The sequence below is a fragment of the Gopherus evgoodei genome, chromosome 5, assembly GCF_007399415.2.
Source record: "Gopherus evgoodei ecotype Sinaloan lineage chromosome 5, rGopEvg1_v1.p, whole genome shotgun sequence".
Lineage (NCBI taxonomy): Eukaryota > Metazoa > Chordata > Testudines > Testudinidae > Gopherus > Gopherus evgoodei.
In genome coordinates, this window is record NC_044326.1 from 103320423 (window position 1) to 103345436 (window position 25014).

Below are 25014 nucleotides of genomic sequence, written 5' to 3' on the forward strand. Positions count from 1 at the left end.
GCATACTGATACACAGTACCCTCCCACCAACAGCACAAGAAGAAGAACTCCACATGGACCCCTCCTGAGGGTCGAAATGACAGTCTGGACCTATACATTGAATGCTTCCGCCGATGTGCACAGGCAGAAATTGTGGAAAAACAATATCGCTTGCCTCATAACTTAAGTCGTGCAGAACGTAATGCCATCCACAGCCTCAGAAACTACCCAGACATCGTCATCAAAGAGGCTGATAAAGGAGGTGCTGTCATCATCATGAATAGGTCTGACCAAAAGGAGGCCACCAGACAACTCTCCAATACCAAATTCTACAGGCCACTTCCTTCAGATCCCACTGAGGAATACACTAGGAAACTGCACCATCTACTCAGGACACTCCCTACACTAACACAGGAACAAATCAACATACCCTTAGAGCCCCGACCAGGGTTATTCTATCTACTACCCAAGATCCACAAACCCTGAAATCCTGGACGCTCCATCATCTCGGGCATTGGTACTCTCACTGAAGGACTGTCTGGTTATGTGGACTCTCTACTCAGACCCTATGCCACCAGCACTCCCAGCTATCTCCGTGACACCACTGATGTCCTGAGGAAACAACAATGCATTGGTGACCTTCCAGAAAACACCATCCTAGCCACCATGGATGTAGAGGCTCTCTACACAAACATCCCACGCACAGATGGAACACTAGCTGTCAGGAACAGTATCCCTGATGATGCCACAGCACAACTGGCTGCTGAGCTCTGTGCCTTTATCCTCACATAAAACTATTTCAAATTTGATGACAATATATATCTCCAGATCAGTGGCACTGCTATGGGCACCCGCATGGCCCCACAATATGCCCATATTTTTATGGCCGACCTGGAACAACGCTTCCTCAGCTCTCGTCCACTCACGTCCCTTCTCTACTTACGCTACATTGATGACATCATCATCTAGAGCCATGGGAAGGAGACTCTGGAAAAATTCCACCATGATTTCAACAGCTTCCACCCCACCATCAACCTCAGCCTGGACAAATCTACACAGGAGGTCCACTTCCTAGACACCACGGTGCAAATAAGCAATGGTCACATTAACACCACCCTATATTGAAAACCTACCGACCGCCATGCCTACCTTCATGCCTCCAGCTTCCATCCCAGGCACATCACACGATCCATTGTCTACAGCCAAGCACTGAGGTACAACCGCATCTGCTCTAACCCCTCAGACAGAGACCAACACCTACAAAATCTCCACCAAGCATTCTCAAAACTACAATACCCACACTAGGAACTAAGGAAACAGATCAACAGAGCCAGATGTGTACCCAGAAGCTTCCTACTGCAAGACAAACACAAGAAAGAAACCAACAGGACTCCACTGGCCATCACATACAGTCACCAGCTAAAACCCCTCCAACGCATCATCAGGGATCTACAACCCATCCTGGACAATGATCCCACACTGTCACAGGCCTTGGGTGGCAGGCCAGTCCTTGCCCACAGACAACCTGCCAACCTGAAACATATTCTCACCAGTAACTGCACACCGCACCATAGTAACTCTAGCTCAGGAACCAATCCATGCAACAAACCTCAATGCCAACTCTGCCCACATATCTACATCAGCGACACCTTCACAGGACCTAACCAGATCAGCCACACCATCACCGGTTCATTCACCTCCACGTCTACCAATGTAATATACGCCATCATATGCCAGCAATGCCCCTCTGCTATGTACATCGGCCAAACTGGACGGTCTCTACGGAAAAGGATAAATGGACACAAATCAGATATTAGGAATGGTAATATACGAAAACCTGTAGGAGAACACTTCAACCTCCCTGGCCACACTATAGCAGACCTTAAGGTGGCCATCCTGCAGCAAAAAAACTTCAGGACCAGACTTCAAAGAGAAACTGCTGAGCTTCAGTTCATCTGCAAATTTGACACCATCAGCTCAGGATTGAACAAAGACTGTGAATGGCTTGCCAACTACAAAACCAGTTTCTCCTCCCTTGGTTTTCACACCTCAACTGCTAGAACAGGGCCTCATCCTCCCTGATTGAACTATCCTCATTATCTCTAGCTTGCTTGCATATATGTACCTGCCCCTGGAAATTTCCACTGCATGCATCTGACGAAGTGGGTATTCATCCATGAAAGCTCATGCTCCAAAACGTCTGTTAGTCTATGAGGTGCCACAGGATTCTTTGTTGCTTTTACTAGTCGTAATCATGAAACCAATGACAAAATCATGAGTTGGCCACACCCACAATCACCAACAGTAACTGACACATTCTAACCCCAAGGATCTAGTAAGATTCTATTTCTGGAATTGTATGTAAACAAATTCCCTTTGCTTCTTTCCCTTTTTTTCTTTATGTAAGCTAAGTTCTTCATAAACATATAAGAGCTGAAAGAGGCCAGTTGAGGGAGGGAACCTGGATATGCAGAGTGAACAGATTGGACTCCAAGCGTCAACTTCATGTAATGATCACTGCACGTATTATAGTTTTTAAATTATGGAATGTCATCATGCTGTGTTACCCACGGTCCTGGGCCATCTTGGTACTAAACCATAGTGGCCCTTCTTGGAAAGTCTCATTTTTAATCTTCACTGTGTTGTGTGAGAAGAACATGGTGCCTGATTGGCTTCAAAGAGAACTTAAAGGTGCAAGAAACGCATGAAATGGATGCAAGGGACTTACCCAATTTGGTAAGAACTTATTTCCATCTGACCATGTGTTCAGTCCACATATGGGCAAATGGAAAGGGTTGAGTCCTTGTATTTGAATTGCACAAGTGAACTAAATACACATTTCATCTATACATACAAAGGGCCAAACTCTGAAGTGTCAGGTGGTGTGAATTAGACCTCTTTGCTAGCTCAGACTCCTTTCCATTTACTGAAATGGAAACTTTTCCCTTTGACTAGAGCTGGCCAAATAATTTTCACTGACCAAAAATGGGAAACATTTTAAAAGTGGCTTCAAATTTAATCAAGCTTTTCAACCATCTCCCCTCAGACCTACTTTTTGAAGAATAGTGTCAGAAGTCTAATTATTGTAAGTTTCATATACTGAGGTACTCTAGCTCAGACTTCCTTCCCCATTTACATTTATACATTTCAGTGTGTATAAAAAGTCTATATGAGTCTAACATGCACTCCCCTACACACCACATTTGAGTCTGGCACAATCTCAGTAAATTATCATGATCTTCAATATGTCCCTGGAGAGGTATCCTCTATTTTATGGAGGAGGAAACTGAGGCACAAGTCACTTGTCCGAAGTGATGCAGGAAGTCAAAACAGTAAATAGAACCCAGATCTCCTAAATCCCAGTCCCCTGCTAGAACCAGTAGCACAGCCTCTGTTCCCCAAAATTACATGAATTATTAAACATTCTTATTATTATAACAAACTAGGCCAAGTAGTATTTGTCAAAATGAAATATTTTCCACATAAAATATTTTTTTATATACAGAGTATTTTAAATATATCATATCCATGGCATTCATATGAAATGATTCATTTATATTTTACATGCATGTAGAGGGCAACTCTTCCATATAGGGAAGAATAGGACCAAATGGGAAGGGACAAATAAAAGTATTATTAACATGCCAGCAAAAAGAAAGGAAAACATTTGGTTCATGGACTATCCATAGTTAGACATATAGATCAAAAGTTAAAATAACTGTTGTGTACATGAAAAAATCTTCCTGAACAAACGGATCATAGCAGTTCTGACACTGGATATAATTAGAAGAAGATTATGATTCATCAGTGGGTATAGTGTGAGATTTTTATTTATTTATATATATATATATATATAAAAACTCACACTAAGTTTCACAGTATCCTTGATTTTCCTCATTCCTACATTTTTCTTCTTAGTGTTTCTTTCTAGTGCCTCCTTGCTCTCTTTTATTCCAGTTTAACTGTAGATTCATGAAATAGGTATTTAGGTCCTGAGGGCCACAGTTTGTAAACACTTAGATACGTGAGCAATTTTGCTCACAATTAGTCCTGCTGAAGTCAACAAAGAACAGTAGAAGGAAAGCTCGAAGCACAATCATTTTAGTCAGTGCCTAAGCTGCTAAGGTTCAATTACTGAGGAACGTACTTTTATCTGAACACATGTACATACAAGAATATTGCGAGTTTCTAGATGAACATTAATACATATGTCAAAAAGGTGTGTTGACATACTCATTTTTTCAGGAAAATCCCCTTCTTACACATTTTTCCGTCTGGGTGAAGCTTCTATGCACAAAGATCAAATGTAGACAGGAAATAACACACTCTCTTTCCTGTTTAAAGACTGGCTGTATTTCCAGTTTGAATTACCTTGCTGTTCAGTATTTCACTGCACCAGACTGGGAACAGGGAATAGCTGCCATTCTGTACCCCAAATGTCTATTGCCATCACCACTCTTTTCATTATTTTTAAATAATATTTTAAATGAAGATTATAACAAACCCTACTGGTATGATAACAGTTGGAGAAAAACATTCGTATTATAAAATCCAATTCCAAGTGTATGGGTGGGGAAAGTCTTCAAGGAGTCTTAGGGATGGTCTGAGAGAGGCAGAGAGATGAGTGTGCGCACAAGTGCACACATGCTACGCACAAATCAGCAAACTCAGCCTAAATAATCTTATAGTGAATATGGCTTATATAGTCCTGTCACTGAATAGTATAAGTCTATAAAGGCTTAACTGCAAACACTGGCTAAGTTAAGAGTCATAGAATGAAGTGATTCTATATTTTACCTATTATCTGCATCATCAAAAAGAGATTGTTATCCAGCTGAGCGTTTAAAAAGTCTTTAGTTTCATTAGAATTAAGGAAGATATAATGGCCAAGACTTCCAAAAGTGGCTAGTGATTGAGTACCTTAATTTGAGTACCCAGTTTACTACATATAAAGGGGCCTGTCTTTCAAAAGAAGGGTGCTTACCATTTTCTAAAAATCAAACCATGTAAGGTGTCTCGAGTTGGGCACCAAAAAAACAAGACATCCCAAAACACTATAGATGTCTGAAGTTACTGTAATTTTTATAACTTTAATATGGAAACTTATGAAATAAAAGAATGATTTTATACCATCTAGACACATATGAGAGTATATAGGGAACAAAGAAGATGAAAAGTGAGGAAGGGAAGGAAATGAATAGGTCATACTAGAGTAGATCTTGGTAATGAGTAAGTTAAGATTTCGGCACAGGATTTGTGACTTTCAGCGACCTTTGTGACATTTTCGGCTTCAGCGCATGGGGCAGCAGAACTGGAGCTGTCAGCTGGCGGAAGCCCTGGAGCTCTGAACCATGGCACGGGGAGCCCTGCAGCTCTCAGCTACTGTGGGCAGCAGGTGCTGGACCTGCCCTTCATTCCTGTAGCAGATCTCAGGCTCTCATCCCTCTGTCAACCCCATTTTGTCACTTTTTTTTTTTTTTCAGTAAATGTCCCAAACAGATCATGGGCAATAAGCAAAAATTCACAGAAGCCCGTCACCTGCAGGACATTTACTAAAAATAACAATGACAAAACTTTAGTAATGAGATCATAAATAGTAACTGTGAATCTTAGAAATTAGAAATGAAAAAGACTTACAATATTAAGTAAACTAAGCTATCTCCCTTCTGGTGCAGGATTATTCACTATACTATCTTTTTAAATACACCTTTTTCATGCTTTTGGGCTGTCTTTTTAAAAGGTAACAGTGCAGCTGAATATTAAAAATGTTATCGCGAGAGAGAAGCAACAAAATGGTCTATGTCAAACAAAGACCGTATTTTGTGTGTGTGTGTGTGTGTGTGTGTGTGAGAGAGAGAGAGAGAGAGAGAGAAGTAATATATAAAAATAAAACAATGATGACCTAGCGGGGAACTCCTTTAGCAAATTTCCTGAAAAGAAATATCTAAAACTCATCATTGCTCCAAAAAGACAGTAAATGCTCTAGGTGATTATGTCGTGACTTAAACTGAGAAGGAAATCTTCACTTAAATTAGAAAGCTCTACTTAAGTCAGGACTGATTCCACATGGAGTTTTTCTGGTCAGTTTCCCATTGTTGCCATGATTGTGTTAAAATGAACAGAGAAATTAAATACATTTCTCCCATGCCTAAATATAATTTATCATTGACATATTTCAGTGTTTGTTTTAAAAATTTTGGAGATATTGATTTTTTTAACATTTTCACATGTGAAATTATGGGTTTTAAGAATTTTTTTTAAATAGTTATCAATTTAAAATGTTGACAGTTAAGGGAAATTATGGGGAAGCACACAATGGGGTGAGGGGTTAGACAACAATTTTGACAGATGTTGAGATTCAAAAAGTTAAAGCTTTATAACCATTAAAATATAACTTGCCAACTTCTTGTGCCAAAATATACCAATAAATATCCTTAAATCAAACTCTAATAAGTTGCCAACTAGTATTTTTCTTACTTAGCCTACCTGTAAACTTTTATTATCATCAATGAAAATATTTTTTTCATCAGTTTGTGTGTACAATGAAATCACTTACCTACATTTACCAGTCAAATCAAATCCTTCCAAGCCTAATCACAGTCAATGTTGGTTTAGTGCCCAATTGCATGTCAGAATCCAATAGTAGGAATTTGCTGCCTAACTAGCAAAATGGGGTCCTTTTGCTGTTCTCATCGGAGGAAAGAGGGCAGCCGCATGAGAAGAAGGGGTGCATTAGAAATGAAATAATAAAAAGTAGGGCTGAGATGAATGAAGAAAAGGAATGTCTGGGGGTATGTCCTACAAACTGATAGGAGCACTGGAACCATTTGGAAGACAGTATGTAATTATTTAAACAGATATTTCAGGAGAATATAAAACACATGAATTCACTGTAGACTTTGATATGGCTGTATGTGTTGGTGTAAATCGCAGAAGTTAGTGGTGAAGTCCAGTAAGGTCATCAAGTCTGCATCCTCCCAGTGCAAGATTGTTTCCTGATGTATATTTTTCTGGTGATTTATACAAGTGCATTCACCGATGCAGAGCCTGCCATTGCACATATTTGTCCATTTAAAGAAAGAGAGAAATAAAATCAAGATGTCAAATCACATGCAAGTTAGACAGCAATTTACAGCTCTTGCTGTGCTCAGCATTACTTTTGCTACCTTAGCAAAAAATGTTTAGAGACAAATTTATCAGCATCCGGATAGGCAGGGAAGAGTTGGGGTGTCTGTGTTTCTTTGTGCTGGGTTTTGGTTTTTTGTCTGAAGAGCAAAGCGATATGATTCACTCCCCCTTTTAGTAAAGGAGGCAAAATACAAGTGTAATGATGGACAATTCCTTGAAGAATGGACTCAGGATTGCTCATTGTGTCCCAATGTTCTGAGGCTGCATTAGCATTATCCACCAAAGGTCCAGGGCTACGAGAGCTAGAGCGGCACTGGTGCCCCAAGTGATTACTACACTGTCATCTCTTGGTAAAACCCCAGGAGTGGAGAGTGAAATTTGAAGGCAAGAAAGTGAAAGGAAATGCTTGGTGTGGTCTGTCCTGTGTGTTATGACACTGACTGCATTATGAGTATTGGTACAGAGATCCCTCTTTGAATGTTCTTCTTTGATAGCCGAGCTGGCTGAATACTAGAACAAAACAGAAGAATCATTATTTAACAAATAATGGCAATATTAGTCAAATAGTGTATCTGATAATTACTATGAAATTTACAAAAATTGATATTGGAAAACAATGCACAGAAACATTATTCTAGATCCTTTCTTCAGGTTTTATTTAATTATGAATTTAAGTTGCCATATTTTAACAAGATCACAGTTTTAGCCCTTCAGCTGCTAAAATAGCCATATGTGTATATGGGAATAACCCTCAGAATAACAATACTAATTCTGAGGGCTCTGAACTGATGAACAGGTACTAAGTAAACACAACTCCTATCTCATTCTCCACTCTGAGCTTCATCTTCCTCCAGACTCCTCCTCCTCTCTTTAATAAGACCCTTCTATGACATTTTGGGGTTTAATCCAGATGCCTCACAATGTTTTGCTGCTGTAGCTCCTACCTCTGTTGTTCATAAACAGCCTGCAAGCAGGCAGGCCACACACACATGCCTAGTGTCCGTGTGTAGCCACAGCTCTGGGCCAGCACTTCTCATTCCAGCAGCCTGTCAGCAAACTCCAGCCACATGCTGACTTCCAGAAGCCTTGGTTACCACTTGCAAGGTGAACCAAATATGGTTCCAGTATCAATTTCCCCACCCTGCCTCCCCAAAATGTGTGTTCTGCACTGTCCAGCACTCTCCTGGGCATATTAGGTCTATTCAGACATATTAAGTCCATTGTGCCTCTAAGGATACCAATATACAACAGTTTGACACCTTAAATGGAGTTACCCACACAGTTGACAACACTGGATTAGTTTTGAATACAGAATAAAACAAGTTTGTTTAACTACAAAGAGATTTTAAGTGAGTACAAGTATAAGGCGTTAAAGTCAGAAATGGTTACAAGAGAAATAAAGATAAAATGCTTCCTAGGACTAAAACTTAACAAGCTAGGCTTGGTTCAAGATAAAATTCTTGGTTGCTCCCAGAAACTGGTCTGGGCAACTTTCAGGTCAGAATCTCTCCCAAAGTCAAATGGGCTTGTCTCTTCTGTCTTCATAGGTGAAAGAGCAAGAAATGGATAGGGAGACATGGGGTCTCTTTGCTCTTCACTTTTATAGTTCAGTCACAGTTTGAAATTCATTCTCCTGCAGTTTGCTCCTAAAGTAAATTCCTGCTGTGAGGTTGGAGTCAAGGAGTCTGGTGGTGAAAGAGGTTCCAGACTGACCAGTGAGGAGTTAGTTTTTAAATGATACTTCACAAGGCATAAATGATACCTCACAAGGCACATTTTGTACAAAGAGTGTTACACTGGTGTATAGAGTGGGAATGCAGAGATTCATTCGGTCACACTTGCCTACCTCTGTGATCTGCCAAAAGTGACTAGATGTCCCATCCCTACCCCATGAGGCCTGCTTTATTTTAGGACAGGGGTTAACATTACCTCAAAGAATTGCCATGCTTGCCATTACCTGATGATGGAAGTTCATGCAGCTCATATCTATTTATTTATTCCTTCCCCCCACAAAAACTCTCCCCTCCTCCCTGCCCCACTCACTGCAGACTAACCTCAGCGCCACCTTGGAAATCTCTCTGTCCTTGGACTGAGACAGTTGGTGGCTAACTTTAAATGATGCCACTCTGCACTTTGCCAGTTCCTGCTTGACACACTGTTTGCTACCTCCCCTGTTGGTTCCTAGCCCGAAGAACTGACAGAACATAGAACTGATTTAAATTAAAATAAGTTATTCTTTTTTTTAAAGAATAGAAAGTCACAAGAATTTTTCACAAATTTGAAATACATAATATTGCACAAAAATATTTCATTAAAAGTTTAAATCTGAAAGATTTTGACCGGTTTTAGCAGAAGAGGGGGTGGGGCATATCTGCAGGGTGCTGTTCTGAGCATAAGGAGAAGAGGTAGGGTCACTGCAGCAGCTTCTTCCAACTATGAGATAACACACCTACAGTACAGTGTACCCTAGAAGTCTCCCCAATGCCCTAATTGAAATCCTCCAAAATGAGATTGACACAAATGTATTAAACACTAGAGGCTTAGTCAGCATCTTAAAGTTAACCCAACTCTCCTGGAAACTGGTTTGAGCAAAATTATGGTAGCAATTTTATGAATTCCAGCATGTTAATTTCATTTCCTAGCTGAGTTTATTTCAGTGCTAATAGCATTAACACAGTGAGCTAAAACACAAACGTGCAGCTGGAGCTGGGGATTTTCCAATTGCATTCTCACTATTAACATGCACTAGCAGTGTGCTTCACATTATATAACAGATAAAGACAACCCTTGTTTCCATGAGCGTATAGTTTATAACAGGTATGAGAAGGCACACTGGGAGACGATAAGATGATTTTATTAAGGGGCTTTCCCAGTTTTGTGTGTGTAGGGAGACTAGAGCTAGTTGGAAGAAAAGTTCCAGTTAAATGACTGCTTGTTTTGAAACTTAAGACAACAAGACTGAAAAAGGCCCATAAAAAGATGAGAAAACCCCAAAATGTTTTGATTAGTCCAAAATAAATATTTTATTCCCTTTTTTGGTTTGTGAAAATTTGAGATTTTGTCCTTTTGTCTTGATTTGGGATTGAACAACATTCATGAGTCAGGACAGTTTCCCATCTAGCTCTGGTGGGACACTGTCCCCTCTCCGTACTCCTTGTCTCCCTTGTTCATCAGGAGATCTGTTTCTTGACTCTTTTAAAAAAAACTTTTCCATCAGGAAAACTGCTACTTCTTTTCTACAGGAAGCCATCATAATTAATGCTTCAATGCCATGGTAAGCATTCTGATGCCTTCTAACTATCTATGAATGATAAACAGGCAGAACACAGGTCTACAGGACATGTGATTTATTCACTAATGTACGGTGTGACCGTAGACATTCAATCACTCTGTTGCTCTGTGTATAAAGAGGGGATATTACCCACTTTTGTAAAGCACTTTGAGACCCTTAGATAAAAGAAGCCCCAGAGGTACAAAGTCTGTGATTTACCTGATCATTTGATATGTCATCTTCATTTTGAGACCTTTTCACCACCACAGGAATCTCACAGTTAAATCATTGCTGTCTTCTTCTGTCCAACTTCAAACTGGTGTGAAATATTTTCATGGAAAACCAATTGCATTTATGCATACTGCAATCCTGTAACTTCCTGTGATATATCTGCAGTGGCACATATTGCCAATTTTGTGTGGTTTTCCAGTTTCCCTGGTATTACTGACAATACAAGGCCAAATCCTGCTAGCCTTATTCACTGAAGTAATACTGTTGATTTCAATGGGACTACTTATGTGAGTAAACTGATCAGGATTTGAGCAAGCTGGGAATCATCTTTGCTCCCTCTCTCCCCTCCTCTTTTAGTCTGTGGATGAATCCTATTTCTTCTTCCTCCACAACATCTCAAAAATCGGCCCCTTCCTCTGTAGCCTGAGGGCCAAATCCATAACCTAGTCATTTTCTGCCTTAACTACTGTAATCTCTACTAAGGTTCTGTTGTAGTTAAAATTAGAAATCGACCTAAAGCTGGTGCAGTGCTGTGGCTGGTGGAACAAATAAAGTACTAATATCCTGGGATGCTAGCTTAGGAACAATCTGATTTTCACACTTGAACATAGGTGAGGTCTCAAGGTACAGCACAGAGTCAGGAGGCTAAATTAGTTCTTCACTATAGCATCACCAAAAAGTTGTAACTGTAATCCTGAGAACTCATATTTGCCCAAAAGATAAAGTAAAAAAGGATCAGAATGAAGGGGGTCATCCCAATGTTAGTCTTTGATCGAGTCAATATTTCAGGTGCCTTCTGCTTCAGAGTGCTCTCAGGCCCCTTGAAATATTCTGTTCATTGGCCATAACCAGATGTCTAAAGCTCCATGATAAAAACAACAACATAATCTTGAGACAAAATTATTGCAGAATTGTGATCAGTACAGTGTGTGCTCTGTAGCTTTAAGACAATTACTCACTGACTTGAATTTTAGGCAAAAAACTATACTTTCACTGCTCTTCACTTTAAAAGTCCTTTTTGTCATTCTTGTCATTTCTATAAACCTTTAAATATTTATTTATATATTTTACTTGGTGGTCAGAATAACTTCTGTATACAATCCAAAATGTCCCTATCAAAACAAAACCTTTTTCCTAATGCCTTGGTTGTACCCTATTGGATCCCTGATCACTTTTACAAAGTTGGAAAACTGACCTGTTCAACTGGACAAGACAAGGAAACAAACCAAGATTTCAGGAAAAATTGTTTTGCTGTTTCCCAGAAAGTCATTTTATTGGTGAAGATTTTAATCAAGAAACTTTGGTTAGCATGCAGAATCTTGTACATGGTTCAACATGTGCCAAGAAAAACTAGAGGGGAAAAAAAAAAGCCCTTGAGACATATTCCAGACAGTATAAAGTTTAATCCTGATGACTGGATTGTAACTGAAGTGCAGTTATTGTTTGTGGGAAGTTCCATTTCACTCAAATGGAGCTTGAGATTCTACAATACAGAAATTGTTTCATCATAAATTACCAAGCAGATGTCTGGCGCTCAGCTGTAAAAAGTCCAGTGTTTCACCAAAAGTCTATAGTTAGCATAATTCTTTTTTTAGTTGCAGGTTTTTACAAGGAACTATGTTATCTTAAATCAGTTTTCATATGATTGTTTGTTCCTTTCCCTGAGAAAAACCTATTATCTTCCCACAAAAAGGAACAAGGGTTTTTTTCCTTTTAAATTTTCCCTCCAACACCATCATCATTCCGATTTTAGAAGAAAAAAATGTTACTTTATATTTGTCTAGTGCATCTAAAAAACTCAAATGCCATAGAAACATTTAATTATGTGTCTCATTTGTGAGGTTAGTTATGTATAGATATCCTCATTTGCGGATGGAAACTAAGACATAGAAGTTGAGACTAAAATGATTAAACTTGTATACCTTAACTTGGGCATCTAAATCCATATTGAGAGAACCTGATAATGACAAGAACTGGAAGGATTAGGCCCTTAAAGATAATAAGAAAAACAGTGTTGTAGCTCTGTATCTTTGCACAATTAAAGAACTATTTCAAGGGGGGAAAGCTCACCCTCAGGCTGTAAAAGCATGAACTACTGCGTATATATTTCACTGTACTTATTGTTCTTTTTGCTAGGTGTTTTCTTCCCCATAGGTTTTACAGGATTATTGGTATTCTCCATTAAGTGACTCACCAATTTCTCTCTTATAAGGAAATACAGTGTGTCTTAATGTCACGTCAGAAAATGTTTATATTCAGGCAAGGCAAGGGCTTGGTTCCAATTGGAAACAGATATCTCTGGTACTGGGGAAAAGAAAGCCATGTCCCTAGAGCTATTTATTGGAAGTTTATTTTTCCTTCCCTTATCTTTGCCAGTTCCTCACCCAGGGGAGAATCAACCAGTAAAGGAAAGGATTGCAATTTACATACCACACTAAACAAAGCCCTTTCCTGTCTCATACGTTAGTCACAGAGAGCATGCTTGAGACATTCTGGGAAGCCCCTGTATAGAGACAAAAAAGGTTTAAATCAGAGTTCCATCACCTATATCTTACTCCGTGTTTGCTTCCACACATGCTCAGCTAGTTGGGAACATTTTCTGTGAAGTTTTTTTAAGACGCATGTTTTAATAGAAGTTTTTTCGTCCCCCCCCTTTGGACAACCCCACCTGTCTAAAGTACATATTTTATTTGCTTGCCTTCTTTTGAAGACCTGCAGTAAAACAGACATCCAAGCCTCTTTCGACTGCCACAGACAGGCATGAATGGCCCGGAAACTTCAGCACGACCAGTTACAGGTAAGTGAGCATTCTTGATGGGGAGCAGTATCAGTGGCATGTTTGTTGTTTAATGGAAATGTGCAAACTAATTAGACATTTAGAGCTATCATCTTTGTGGCTGGATCATCATAGGTTTGTGTGGTAAAATAGTCTTGTCAGAATGAATGTATCTGTTCTAATGTACGAAGGTGATGCTGGAATGCTATAGATCTTTTAGAACTCTTTTTTAGTCTTTAATTTTTTTCTTAAGAAGCTAATCCTGGGCGTGGCCAATTGCCATGGTAACAAGGCAGCTTCTTGCAGCACTGTTAGCTATACCAAGATTTGAGCCACACGCACCAGGGCATTCTTTGAATTTACTAGCATTGTGTTTCTCTACTGGAAAGTGTGAGCTGTGACATTTAAAACCAATCACAATTTGTCCTTAAAGCTGTATATATTTATCAATTGAATAAAAGAATATGAAAAATGTATTGGTAGCTTTTGAGAATTCTGTATTAGGCTGTGCTTTCACTTGCCTAGGCTGACAAGCTGTGCCAGCTCAGCAGCACATGCAGTGCAGCAGGGCCACAGTAGCTGGCAGGAGTGGGAAACTCCACTACCACTGGGTCGACTCCATGAGCAGGAAGCAGCAGAGATAGATCGCGGGCATGGGGGAGTGAGAAGCTCCCCTGAGGCCAAGCTCCACAGATGAGGCAGTGGCACTGACACAGGTTGGGGAGGAGCACCAAGGGATTGTGGTCACAGAAGGGTGACAAGGATTGGGAGGTCATTAGTCCTGGCAGCGCCACAGAGGAAACAAGGTAAAGACAATGGAATCTGGGCCAGCTGCTAGACCTTCGCAATCAACTGGAACCTGATAGAGTCCAACTACAAGTGTTGGGATTGGGTCAGGAATGAAAACAACTAGATATGCTTGGACTTGAGTTCAGGTTGGCTGTGGTCTAGTCGGATACCAGATCAGGCTTTAAATTTGGTCCTAGCAGACCTCTAATTGACAGTGCAGTTTTGGTCTGAAAACCAGGCTACTGACTGGATATTTGGTTGGGGAGGATTGAAAGCAACGTTTTCAGTGACCAAGCATTGACATGGCCAATGTGCTTTTCTGTGTTATGTTATATTTATTCCAATTACAATTCTGTTTCTACATGCAGCTAGTGTGCATTCATGGTTTGTTATGAAACCTGTGATAGCTTCTTGGAAGTTATGATCTATTGAGCTAATAATATAAAATGAGGATTTGCCTGAAACCATACTGGTTACAAATGACCTATGAAGTATATTTTGAACCATTACGGATCTAATTATGGGCCCACTCCTGCAAACACTTACTGCTAGGAATAATGCTTACTGTGCTAATGTCCATGAATGAATGGGACTATTCATGCCTGCTAGCATGCCTAGTGGTAAGTGTTTGAAGCACAGGACCTTTATTAGTTGTGAGGCAGGCAAACAATACTTTAATACACTGTATCTTTAAAATAAAAGCAAATATGAATATAGAAGCTGAAGAAAATCATTAGACTTTGCTGGCTTTTGCAAACTGCTCTTTTAAGAATGGCCCTGTAACGCAATATGATACACAATGGGCTAAATCTCAGTTGGTTTATATTGGCATAGCTCCATTGACTTCAGTTGGCCACAATTCTCATTTCCGCCACAGAGTAAGCAAGCCTCAAAGTGAGTGTAAATTACAGTTTTGTTCAATTTTTAAGGGCTTTTTGCCTTGCAGGGAGATTTAAAGGACAGTAGTGTAAATATAGCACTTAAATAGAAATGTCCCTCTTCAATTGCTTTATAAACATTAATATAATAGACATGTAAGGTAGATAAGTGCTCTATAGGATAATACTGAATTTGGGGGTATATTTAGAAGGGTTTATTTTAAATATTGTTTTTTTTCTCTCCTTTGAAAGTGTACATTACTGACAAAAAGAAGATACCAACAGGTACCCTTGACAACAGATCAGAATACTGGAAGACAGAGACAAGAGGTAACTGATTATACTATTATGAAATTATAATTTTTGGTCTCCCAGAGCAGGAAATCATAGGGCTCAAATTGTTACTGTTACTCATACTCGATTAATATTTACTTCTTAGCAGTTTCCTTCTCAGTCAATGGCAGAATCAGGGCCATGATTTCTTGTGGAATGCTACTCCTACAGTCTGGAACCAAAATATTCTTGCCTCACAGTTTGTCGTGAAATAAGGTCCAATCCTTCAAACACTTATGTGTATACTTAACTTTCTGCATGTGACTAAAGCCATTGGCATGTTTCACATACATAAAGTTAAGCAAGAACATACATGTTTGCAGAATTGGGGCTGAAAACACACTAATAATGTGCTGATATAGGTGGAGTAGTCAAGCTGAAGGTTAATGATTTATTGAACCCTGGAGTAGGATTTATAAGTGTCATAAACAGATAGTTAAAGGTTAATGCCTCTTTTTGCCTTAAAGGGTTAAGAAGCTCGTAAACCTGGCTGATACCTGACCAGAGGACCAATAAGGGACAAGATACTTTCAAATCTTGGTGAGGGGAAGTCTTTTGTTTGTGCTTCTTGTTTTGGGAGTTGTTCGCTCTTGGGACTAAGAGGGACCAGACATCAGTCTAGGATCTCCAAATCTTTCTGAACCGTCTCTCATGTTTCAAACTTGTAATTAACAGCCAGGCAAGGCATGTAGTCTCTTTTTGTTTTCTCACTTGTAATATGTTCCTTTTTGCTGAGAGGATTTTACCCTCTGTTTGCTGTAACCTTGAACCTAGCTAGAGGGGGTTCCTCTGGAATCTGATTACCTGTAAAGTATTTTCATCCTGATTTTACAGAGATGATTTTACCTTTCTTTCTTAATTAAAAGCCTTTTTTTCTTAATACCTGATTGATTTTTCTTTGTTTTTAGATCCAAGGGGATTGGATCTGGACTCACCAGGGATTGGGGGGAAAGGAGAGGGGATGCTTAATTTCTCCTTGTTTTAAGATCCAAGGGGCTTTGGATCTATGTTCACCAGGGAACTGGTGAAGTCCTTCAAGGCTACCCAGGGAGGGGAAAGTTTTGGGGGGACAGGGAGTGATCCAGACACTGAAATTCTGGATGGTGGCGGTGATACCAGATCTAAGCTAGTAATAAAGCTTAGAAGTGTCCATGCAGGTCCCCACATCTGTACCCTAAATTTCAGAGTGGGGAAGGAACCTTGACAATAAGACATTAGTGTAAACTTTATTGATGCTCATAGTAATGCCAAGGGGTAATGTTGAGCAACAACAAATTGCTTATTGGGTGTCTGACTCCTAGCAAACTGGGAATGTTTCTTTTTGTGACCATCCTAAACAGTGATCTATGTATGCTGGATCTCATGATGCTTCCAGGGGGCATATTTGAGGAGTGTAAACCATTTGTATGGGTTCACTGCTAACTTTTTATGTGCCAGTTATGTGCATGATTAGGGCCCTACCAAATTAATGGCTGTGAAAAATACATCACGGATCATGAAATCTGGTGTCCCCCTTGAAATATGGTCTTTTGTGTACTTTTACCCTATACTATTCAGACTTCTCAGGGGAGACCAGTGTTTCTCAAACTGGGAGTTCCAGTCGAAAAGAGGGTTGCAAGGTTATTTTAGGGGTGGTTGCAGTATTGCCACCCTTACTTCTGCACTGCAGCCTTCAGAGCCGGGCAGCTGGAGAGTGGCAGCTGCTGGCTGAGGGCCCAGCTCTGAAGGCAGCAGTGCAGAAGTAAGGGTGGCAAGCCAATACCATGCCATCCTTACTTCTGCATTGCTACTGGCACTGCCGCTCTCTGATTGCCCAGCTCTGAATGCAGCACTGCCACCACCAGCAGCGTAGAAATGAGGGTGGCAATACTGCAACCTCTCTACAATAATCCTGAGACATTCCCCTAAGATCCTTTTGGGTCAGGACCCCTACAGTTACAACACTGTGAAACTTCAGATTTAATATCTGAAATCATGAAAGTTACAATTTTTAAAATCCTAGGACCGTAAAATTGACCAAAATGGGCCATGAATTTGGTAGGCCCCTTTTACGATAAAAGCCAATACCTGTTAGGGCGACCAGATGAGAAGGAGAAAAATATCGGGACACATGGGCGGAGGGCTGTGTGCTGGCAAAGAAAAAAAACCCCAAGTGCTGCCAGGGGAGGAGGGGTTTGAAAGGCGAGTGCTGCTGGCAGATAAGGGGGGGGGGGAGGCAAAGTGTTGCCAGTGGAGCGAAATATCGGGACAAATTGCGTCCCCACCAAAGATCGGTTGGAATGCGGGCAAACACCTAAATATCGGGACATCTGGTCACCCTAATCCCTGTTCACTTTATATATGAAAATAGTCTTGCTGAACTCAATGGCACTTTCATATGAGTAAGGCAAATGGGGTTTGCAACATCTAAAACTATACCTATCACATATACCTAGCAAGATATAGTGAACTTTAAACAAGGAAAAAAGTGTATGTAACTTCAAAAAGAAATTGGGAGTGGTAGTTTATTTGCATTGCTACTGTGTTAAACATGAGTCACTTGCAATTTACTGCTTATCAGAGTGATGTAAATGTCACTTCTTGCACAACTATTTGGTTGTGGATGGGGAAAGCCTCAGTTTATGGTCTTGTCTACGTTACCCGCTGGATCGATGAGCAGCAATCGATCTAGTGGGGGTCAATTTATCACATCTAGATGTGATAAATAGACTGCCAAGCTCTCTCCCGTCGACTCTGGTACTCCACCAGGGTGAGAGGTGCAGGCAGAGTCGACGGGACAGCGTCAGCCATCTACTTACTGCAGTGAAGACACCACAGTAAGTAGATCTAAGTACATTGACTTCAGCTACATTATTTATGTAGCTCAGAGGTTCTCAAACTGGGGGTTGGGACCCCTCAGGAGGTTACATGGGGGGGTTGCGAGCTGTCAACCTCCACCCCAAATCCCGCTTTGCTTCCAGCAGTTATAATGGTGTTAAATATATTTAAAAGTGTTCTAAATGTATAAGGGGGGTCACACTCAGAGGCTTGCTGTGTGAAAGGGGTCATCAGTACAAATGTTTGAGAACCCCGATGTAGCTGAAGTTGTGACCCCTCCAGATCCTCCAGTGTAGACCAGGCCTAAATCTCCACCTTGACTGTATTCTGGAATGCAAATATCAAAGAAATGAAAGAATGCCACAAAGGTTGGCAGCCTTTGGACTTTCTCTCCTTGAATGTAAATTGTCCATAGATGATGAGGAGATGCTGAACACCTTTGTTACCTTCAGGATTAAAAAATTAGTCAATTTAAATGATGTAATAATGCACTTCAGGCAAGTGTTGTTCACTGAGAATTACTGACTGATAATTGCAGCTGCTGAAGGTGAACAAGCAATGGGATCAACAATTCAGAAGTATGAAACAACACTATGAAAAAAAGGTAGGATTGATTGTTTCTATTGGGCTCTAAAAGTGCCACCAGGTGACATCCTTAGATACAGCCCCATCCTTAGATACAAACTAGACTACATGTATAATTTGAAAAATAACATAAAAACATTAGCATTCTGTGTCCACTCCCACCTCCCATGTAAAGGAAAATTTGAGAGTTTGAACATAAAATAGCAAGTAACATGCATATGGGTTTTCTGGCAATCTGTTACTGGAGCTAAGGTTAAAAGTGGTCTTTGAAGTCTTGTGAGGATCATTGTGGTCATCAAAACAAGAGTCCTCCACAAGATCATGAAAACTCTGCTCACTTTAAGCCATGCTTCCCTGAGAATTAATCTGCAGGTGTGTAATGTGTGCCAAAGGCACTAGATCTGCAAAACCACGGATCCAAATGCCCCTGTGCCATCCCTTATGCTACCTTCTAGCTTGATTTATGAATGACCAGCATGGGGATCCCCTTTTTGGTACTCCTAGTAGGGGAGCTTCACTAGCCCTAATACCTGGGTGGATTTTACCCGCTGAGAGGCTATACTGTATAAGGAGCTCTTGTGCTTGTATTTTAAATAAATACTGTTACTTTTCTTTTATTAAGAATTTTGTTAAAATAAGTGGTAGTCTCTTCCTCCCTCCTTTCACATACTGAGGTATTTATGCCACAGACATTTCTTTTGAAAACACCATAATTAGTTGGCTAGCAAACTCAGTTGCCTGAGTGGAGTTTCTTCTTTTAAGTAAATAATCATAATTTCCATCAGTGTCTGCCTCTAACTGCCTTATAGGAAAAAGACATTTCAATTTATTTTTGTTTTCTACCAAAAACAAAATGTTGATTTCCCCCCCCACCACCACCACACAGTTATTTTCTGAATTGCTTATACACAGAGAGAATACAAATGACTTGTTTCCATCAGTGCATGATCATTTTGCCCCCAGTTGGATTATGAGGCTCATCTTTGCTGAAAGAGCCCATGATGGGGAAGAAAAAAGAGCATTAAAATGGGAAATCTGTAGAGGGGCTGCTCCTTAACTGATGTAAATTGGCAGCTAAATCTTTGGAGCTAATTGGATTTACAATAGCTGAGGATCTGGCCCAGGGCCAGAGTGCTTAAAATTTTTCATTAGAGAGAGACCTGAAAAGGTAGGGAGGGAGGAGGATCTTATTTTTGTACAAACGGTTCTGGCTCCTTCTCTGTGTCTAGTTGCGTACTGAAAGGTTTTGAAGGAGCCTGGGGCATACTGCACCACTCAGTGTCCTCTGTCTCAATCACCCCTGCTGTGACTGTGTGTGATCATTTTACAGCTCGCAGAAGTGAAAGCAAAACTGGGTGCATCACAGAGGAGTATCAGTGAGCTGGAGAAAGAAAGGCACCAGAATCAGCAAGAATGTGAGAGGCTGCAAGCCCTGGTCAGAGATGGACCGCTTCAGGAAGCGGTAGGAGGATTGCACTTTACCTACTTGATTGTGTGTATCCATAGAGTTACATAGGGTTTGCTCTAGTAAGAGATACAGCGTGGGATGAATTACACCAGTGAGATAAGAATAGAATATCGGGTTCCTTGCCTGGGGGTGTTATGCTCCTGAGGAGGTGGCAGATCGGAGATCCATCTCTAGAAAGGCAAGTGACTCCTTGTGGCAGTGTCACTCCAGAAGTTGACAGAGGGCTGATGAATAGAGCATTTGGGGTATGGGGGTGGAAGCATACTGATATTAATTGTGCACCTGTCTCCTCTCAAACAGATCTGTAAGTGGGTGATTTTTCTTTATGCTCAATAAAAGAAAATGCTGAAAATAATCTCTCCAAACTGGGTGACTGGGCAACAAAATGGCAGATGAAATTCAGTGTTGATAAATGGAAAGTAATGCACATTGGCAAACATAATTCCAGCTATACATACAAAATGATGGGGTCTAAACTGGCTGTTACCAAGAAAGAGATCTTGGAGTCACTGTGGACAGTTCTATGTAAACATCCACTCAAAGTGCAGCGGCAGTCAAAAAAGGAAACAGAATGTTGGGAATCATTAAGAAAGGGATAGATAATAAGACAGGAGATATCATATTGCCGCTATATAAATCCATGGTACGCCCACATCTTGAATACTGCATGCAGATGTGGTCGCACTATCTCAAAAAAGATATATTGGAATTGGAAAAAGTTCAAAAAGGCAAAAAAATGATTAGGGGTATGGAATGGCTGCCATATGAGGTGAGATTAATAAGACTAGGACTTTTCATCTTGGAAAAGAGACGATTAAGGGGGATATGATAGAGGTCTATAAAATCATGACTGGTGGAGAAAGTAAATAAGGAAGTGTAATTTACTCCTCAACAATAGAACTAGGGGTCACCAAATAAAATTAATAGGCAGCATGTTTAAAACAAACAAAAGGAAGTATTTTTTTACACAACGCACAGTCAACCTGTGGAACTCCTTGTTAGAGGATGTTGTGAAAGCCAAGATTATAACAGGGTTTAAAAAAGAACTAGATAAGTTCATGGAGGATAGGTCCATCAATGGCTATTGTCCAGGATGGACAGGGCTGGTGTCCCTATCCCCTATTTGCCAGAAGCTTGGGAATGGGTGACAGGGGATGGATCACAGGGTTCTGTTCATTCCCTTTGGGGCACCTGGCTTTGGCCACTGTCGGAAGACAGGATACTGGACTAGAAGGACGTTTGGCCTGACCCAGTATGGCCGTTCTTATGTTCTTACTGTAGGAATTTAGGGATACATACACAAAATGCTTAAGGATAATTTAATGTAGTAAATATATTTGTGTGTTTAACAGAACATGTTTTCAAATAGATATAATTTTTTTAAGGAGCTCTTTAACTTACTGCTGTTAGGTCCAGTCCTGCAAACACTATCTGGTATAGTGCTGACTGCTCTGAGTAGTTCAATAGTAAACACACTATGTGCAGTAATACATGTTTGTTTTCAGTGGTAGTCTCTAGTCTTAAACCCTGATTCAGCAAGGTACTGAAACATGTGCCTAACGAGATTAATCACATACTTCAAAATTAGGCACGTGCATTAGTAAAAGCACTTCCATCAAGAGTGTTTGTGCCTCTTTAGAATTCACTTTCCACAAATTTGAGGAATTGTGCACTGGAAATCTTCAGAAATTGCTCATCTGTTATGTTAAAGAAACAATTCCATGTGATGTGTGTGACCAATTACAGCTAAGTGATATGGCTCCAATTTAGAATATTAACAGTCAGCTTCACAGAACAAAAACTTTAAAAAGAGATTCCCTGAGTACAACTGAATAACAACTAAAACTGAGGAACTTGCATCTGCAAGTGGTTGCTTCATGTCCAGGAAAAACAAACCAAATACATTGTTTCCTATAATCATTTGTTTGTCTTGCATTGTAACTTAGGCTATAGCAGTAAGGAATGCAAAGCATGATCTGCAGAGAGAATAATTGATTCTGCTATGAGTTCCACAATGATTCTCAAACTATGTTTTGTCTGACACACAGAGGTTGAAGAACAAAACAATTTGAGAACTAAGGAAGGCTGGTCCATGAGAGGATCTTTTTCTGATGAAGTGGTCCAAAGAAAGAAAGAGTTGGAGAAGCATTGGGTTAAAGAATGTATAACACAGTACCACACAACTTGGCAACATCTTTCATATAAACTTCAGATAGTTTGCAGAGTTAAAAAAACACGCATAACGTTTTAAATAGATAGTAGGAGAGTAGCATTAAAAGGGTGTTATCCAGGGCCAGAAAAATATGTTTTTCTAGTGGGATCTGAAAATGGATAGTTCGATAAGGCAAAGAGATGAAAGGTTTTCCCAAATAATCAACAGCTGCAGAAAACATTCTGAACAATGGTGAGGGTGAGTGAAGGGACAGAGAGAAGGTCTGTGTTCACATGAGAGTATGAGGAGAGAGGGATAGGGGTCAATGAGTTGTTCTGGAGCAAGTCTATGGAGAGTTTTAAAACAGGGATGGCAGTTTTGAGCTGGAATCTGAACTGAGTAGAGAACCAGAGGAGTTTGGCTAAATAAGGTAGTGATATGGTTATGTTCCTTTGTATGTATCAGAAGGGGAGCCCCAGCATTTTGCATTTGTTGGGATTTAGGAATGGGGGAAGCCTTAGAAATAATAGTAATCATTAAGGCAAGAAGAGATGAAAACATTTATAAAGATTTTTAGGATTTTTATAGCTTAAAAAAACCCAAACTCCAAGTTTACTCATTTATCTGTAATTAACTAATTGGGAGATGCTCTGTTAAAATTACAAATTGATTTGAAGAAATTAAATGTTCCAACTAATTTGGGGTATAGCGATGGAGTGTAGCCACGTTATCAGTAATTGTAAGCCTGCCAAGTGCTTTTTCTGTGGGTGGATGTGCACATTAAGATTGATCCTTTTTTTGGTGGGCATTTTAATACTGCATATAAAACAGTAGCTGACTGCACTGAGGCAGATCTGTTGTACATAAGAATGGGGTTTTATGGCCCCTGATGTGCTTGAACACAGTGGGTTTAGGTTTGTTGTAGTTTGTTTCTTTATTGTCCAAAACAGCAGAACTCAGAAAATCTCTTAATTTTATTTTTCCTTTTGTACAAGAAGTCCCAAGCTTTTAAATTAAATTAGAAAAATGTCAAATAACTCTAATCTAACTCAGTCTGACAAAAGCAGCTCATGAGGAAAGTTTTAACCCTTCAGAGGAATATGGAGAAGCTTGTACAATACTGTCACTCTGGGAGTTCGATACTGATCTCAGCTCCACTTAGCTGTAAATCCATTCAGTAACTGCATTGAAACCAATGGTGTTTTATAGTCAGACACCAGTAAGACTGTAGATGTGATGTGAAATCAGAATTGGACTGTATGATTAATATGCCACTCATGTTAATCCCTACAATGCTATTTTTAAAATAACTTGGTAAAAGTGCTGTCCTAATTAGGGATACTTTCCTTAATTGGGCAATAGTTAACTGTGATCATGCTCCACTCTGCACAGCTAAGGTGGGAACAAAGGTAACTTTAAGCTACACTTCTACCCCAATATAACGCGGCCTGATATAACATGAATTCGGATATGACGGTAAAGCAGTGCTCCGGGGGGGAAGGGCGGGGCTGCACACTCTGGCGGATTAAAGCAAGTTCGATATAATGTGGTTTCACCTATAACATGGTAAGATTTTTTGGCTCCTGGAACAGCATTATATATCGGGGTAGAGGTGTACTTTGGTGGCCACTGATTCTGGAGCAAGCTGGGAGCTGAGTAAGCCTCTATTGCAATGTAGAGCAACCTCAGGTCTGCTCTTAATTGTCAACTGCTGCAGGAACCATTTCATTAGCCAGGGATTGCTGGAGCACTGCTGCACTCCAGCCTATGCTGGGGATAAGGTTATAACTTTTTAATTGCACAAAACTGAACACCCTTGTCCTGCCCCTTCCCTGCCGCTCTCCCCCACCCTCACTCACTTTCACTGGGCTGGGGCAGGGGGGTTGGGATGTGGGACAGGAAGAGGGCTGCAGCCGGCGAGTGCTGGCTCCAGGGTGGGACCAGAAATGAGGGGTTCAGGGTACAGGAGGGGGCTCTGGGCTGGGGAAAGGGGTTGGGGTATGGGAGGGGGCATGGGTATAGGGTCTGGAAGCGTGTTTGGGTGCTGGAGGGAGTTCCAACCTGGGGCAGGGGGATGGGGTGCAGGGTCTGGGAGGGAGTTCGGGTACAGAAGGGGGTTCCAATCTGGGGAGAGGGTTTAGAGTGTGAGCTCTAGCCGGGCAGCGCTTACCTCAGGCGGCTCCCAGTTGGCAGCGCAGTAAGGCTAAGACAGGCTCCCTGCCTGCTCTGGCTCCATGCCGCTCCTGGAAGTGGCCGCCATGTCCGGCCCCTAGGTGGAGGAGTGTCCAGGCAGCTCTGCACAGTATGTGCTGCCTAAGCCTGCAGGCGCCGCCCCCCACAGCTCCCATTGGCTGCAGTTCCCAGCCAATGAGAGCTGCAGAGGTGGTGCTCAGGATGTGGCCAGTGCGTGGAGCTTTCCTGATCACGCCTATGCTTAGGGGCCGCAGGGACATGCTGGTCGCTTCTGGGAGCTGTGTGGAGCCAGGTCAGGCAGGGAGCCTGCCATAGCCCCACTGCACTGCCAACAGGACTTTTAATGGCCCAGTCAGTGGTGCTGACAGGAGCCATCAGGGTCCCTTTTCGACTTGGCGTTCTGAATGCCTGGCA

General features: G+C 40.8%; 1 protein-coding gene across 1 annotated transcript in view; it reads left to right on the forward strand.

The window, feature by feature from the left end:
- The window catches only part of TNIP3 (TNFAIP3 interacting protein 3), a 97182-nt gene that overhangs the window by 41241 nt on the left and 30927 nt on the right, over positions 1-25014 (forward strand). Inside the window, 6 exon segments of the mRNA XM_030565078.1 lie at positions 13320-13341; positions 13344-13393; positions 13395-13406; positions 15305-15382; positions 18741-18806; positions 20118-20249. Coding sequence (XP_030420938.1) covers positions 13320-13341; positions 13344-13393; positions 13395-13406; positions 15305-15382; positions 18741-18806; positions 20118-20249 — 360 coding nt within the window.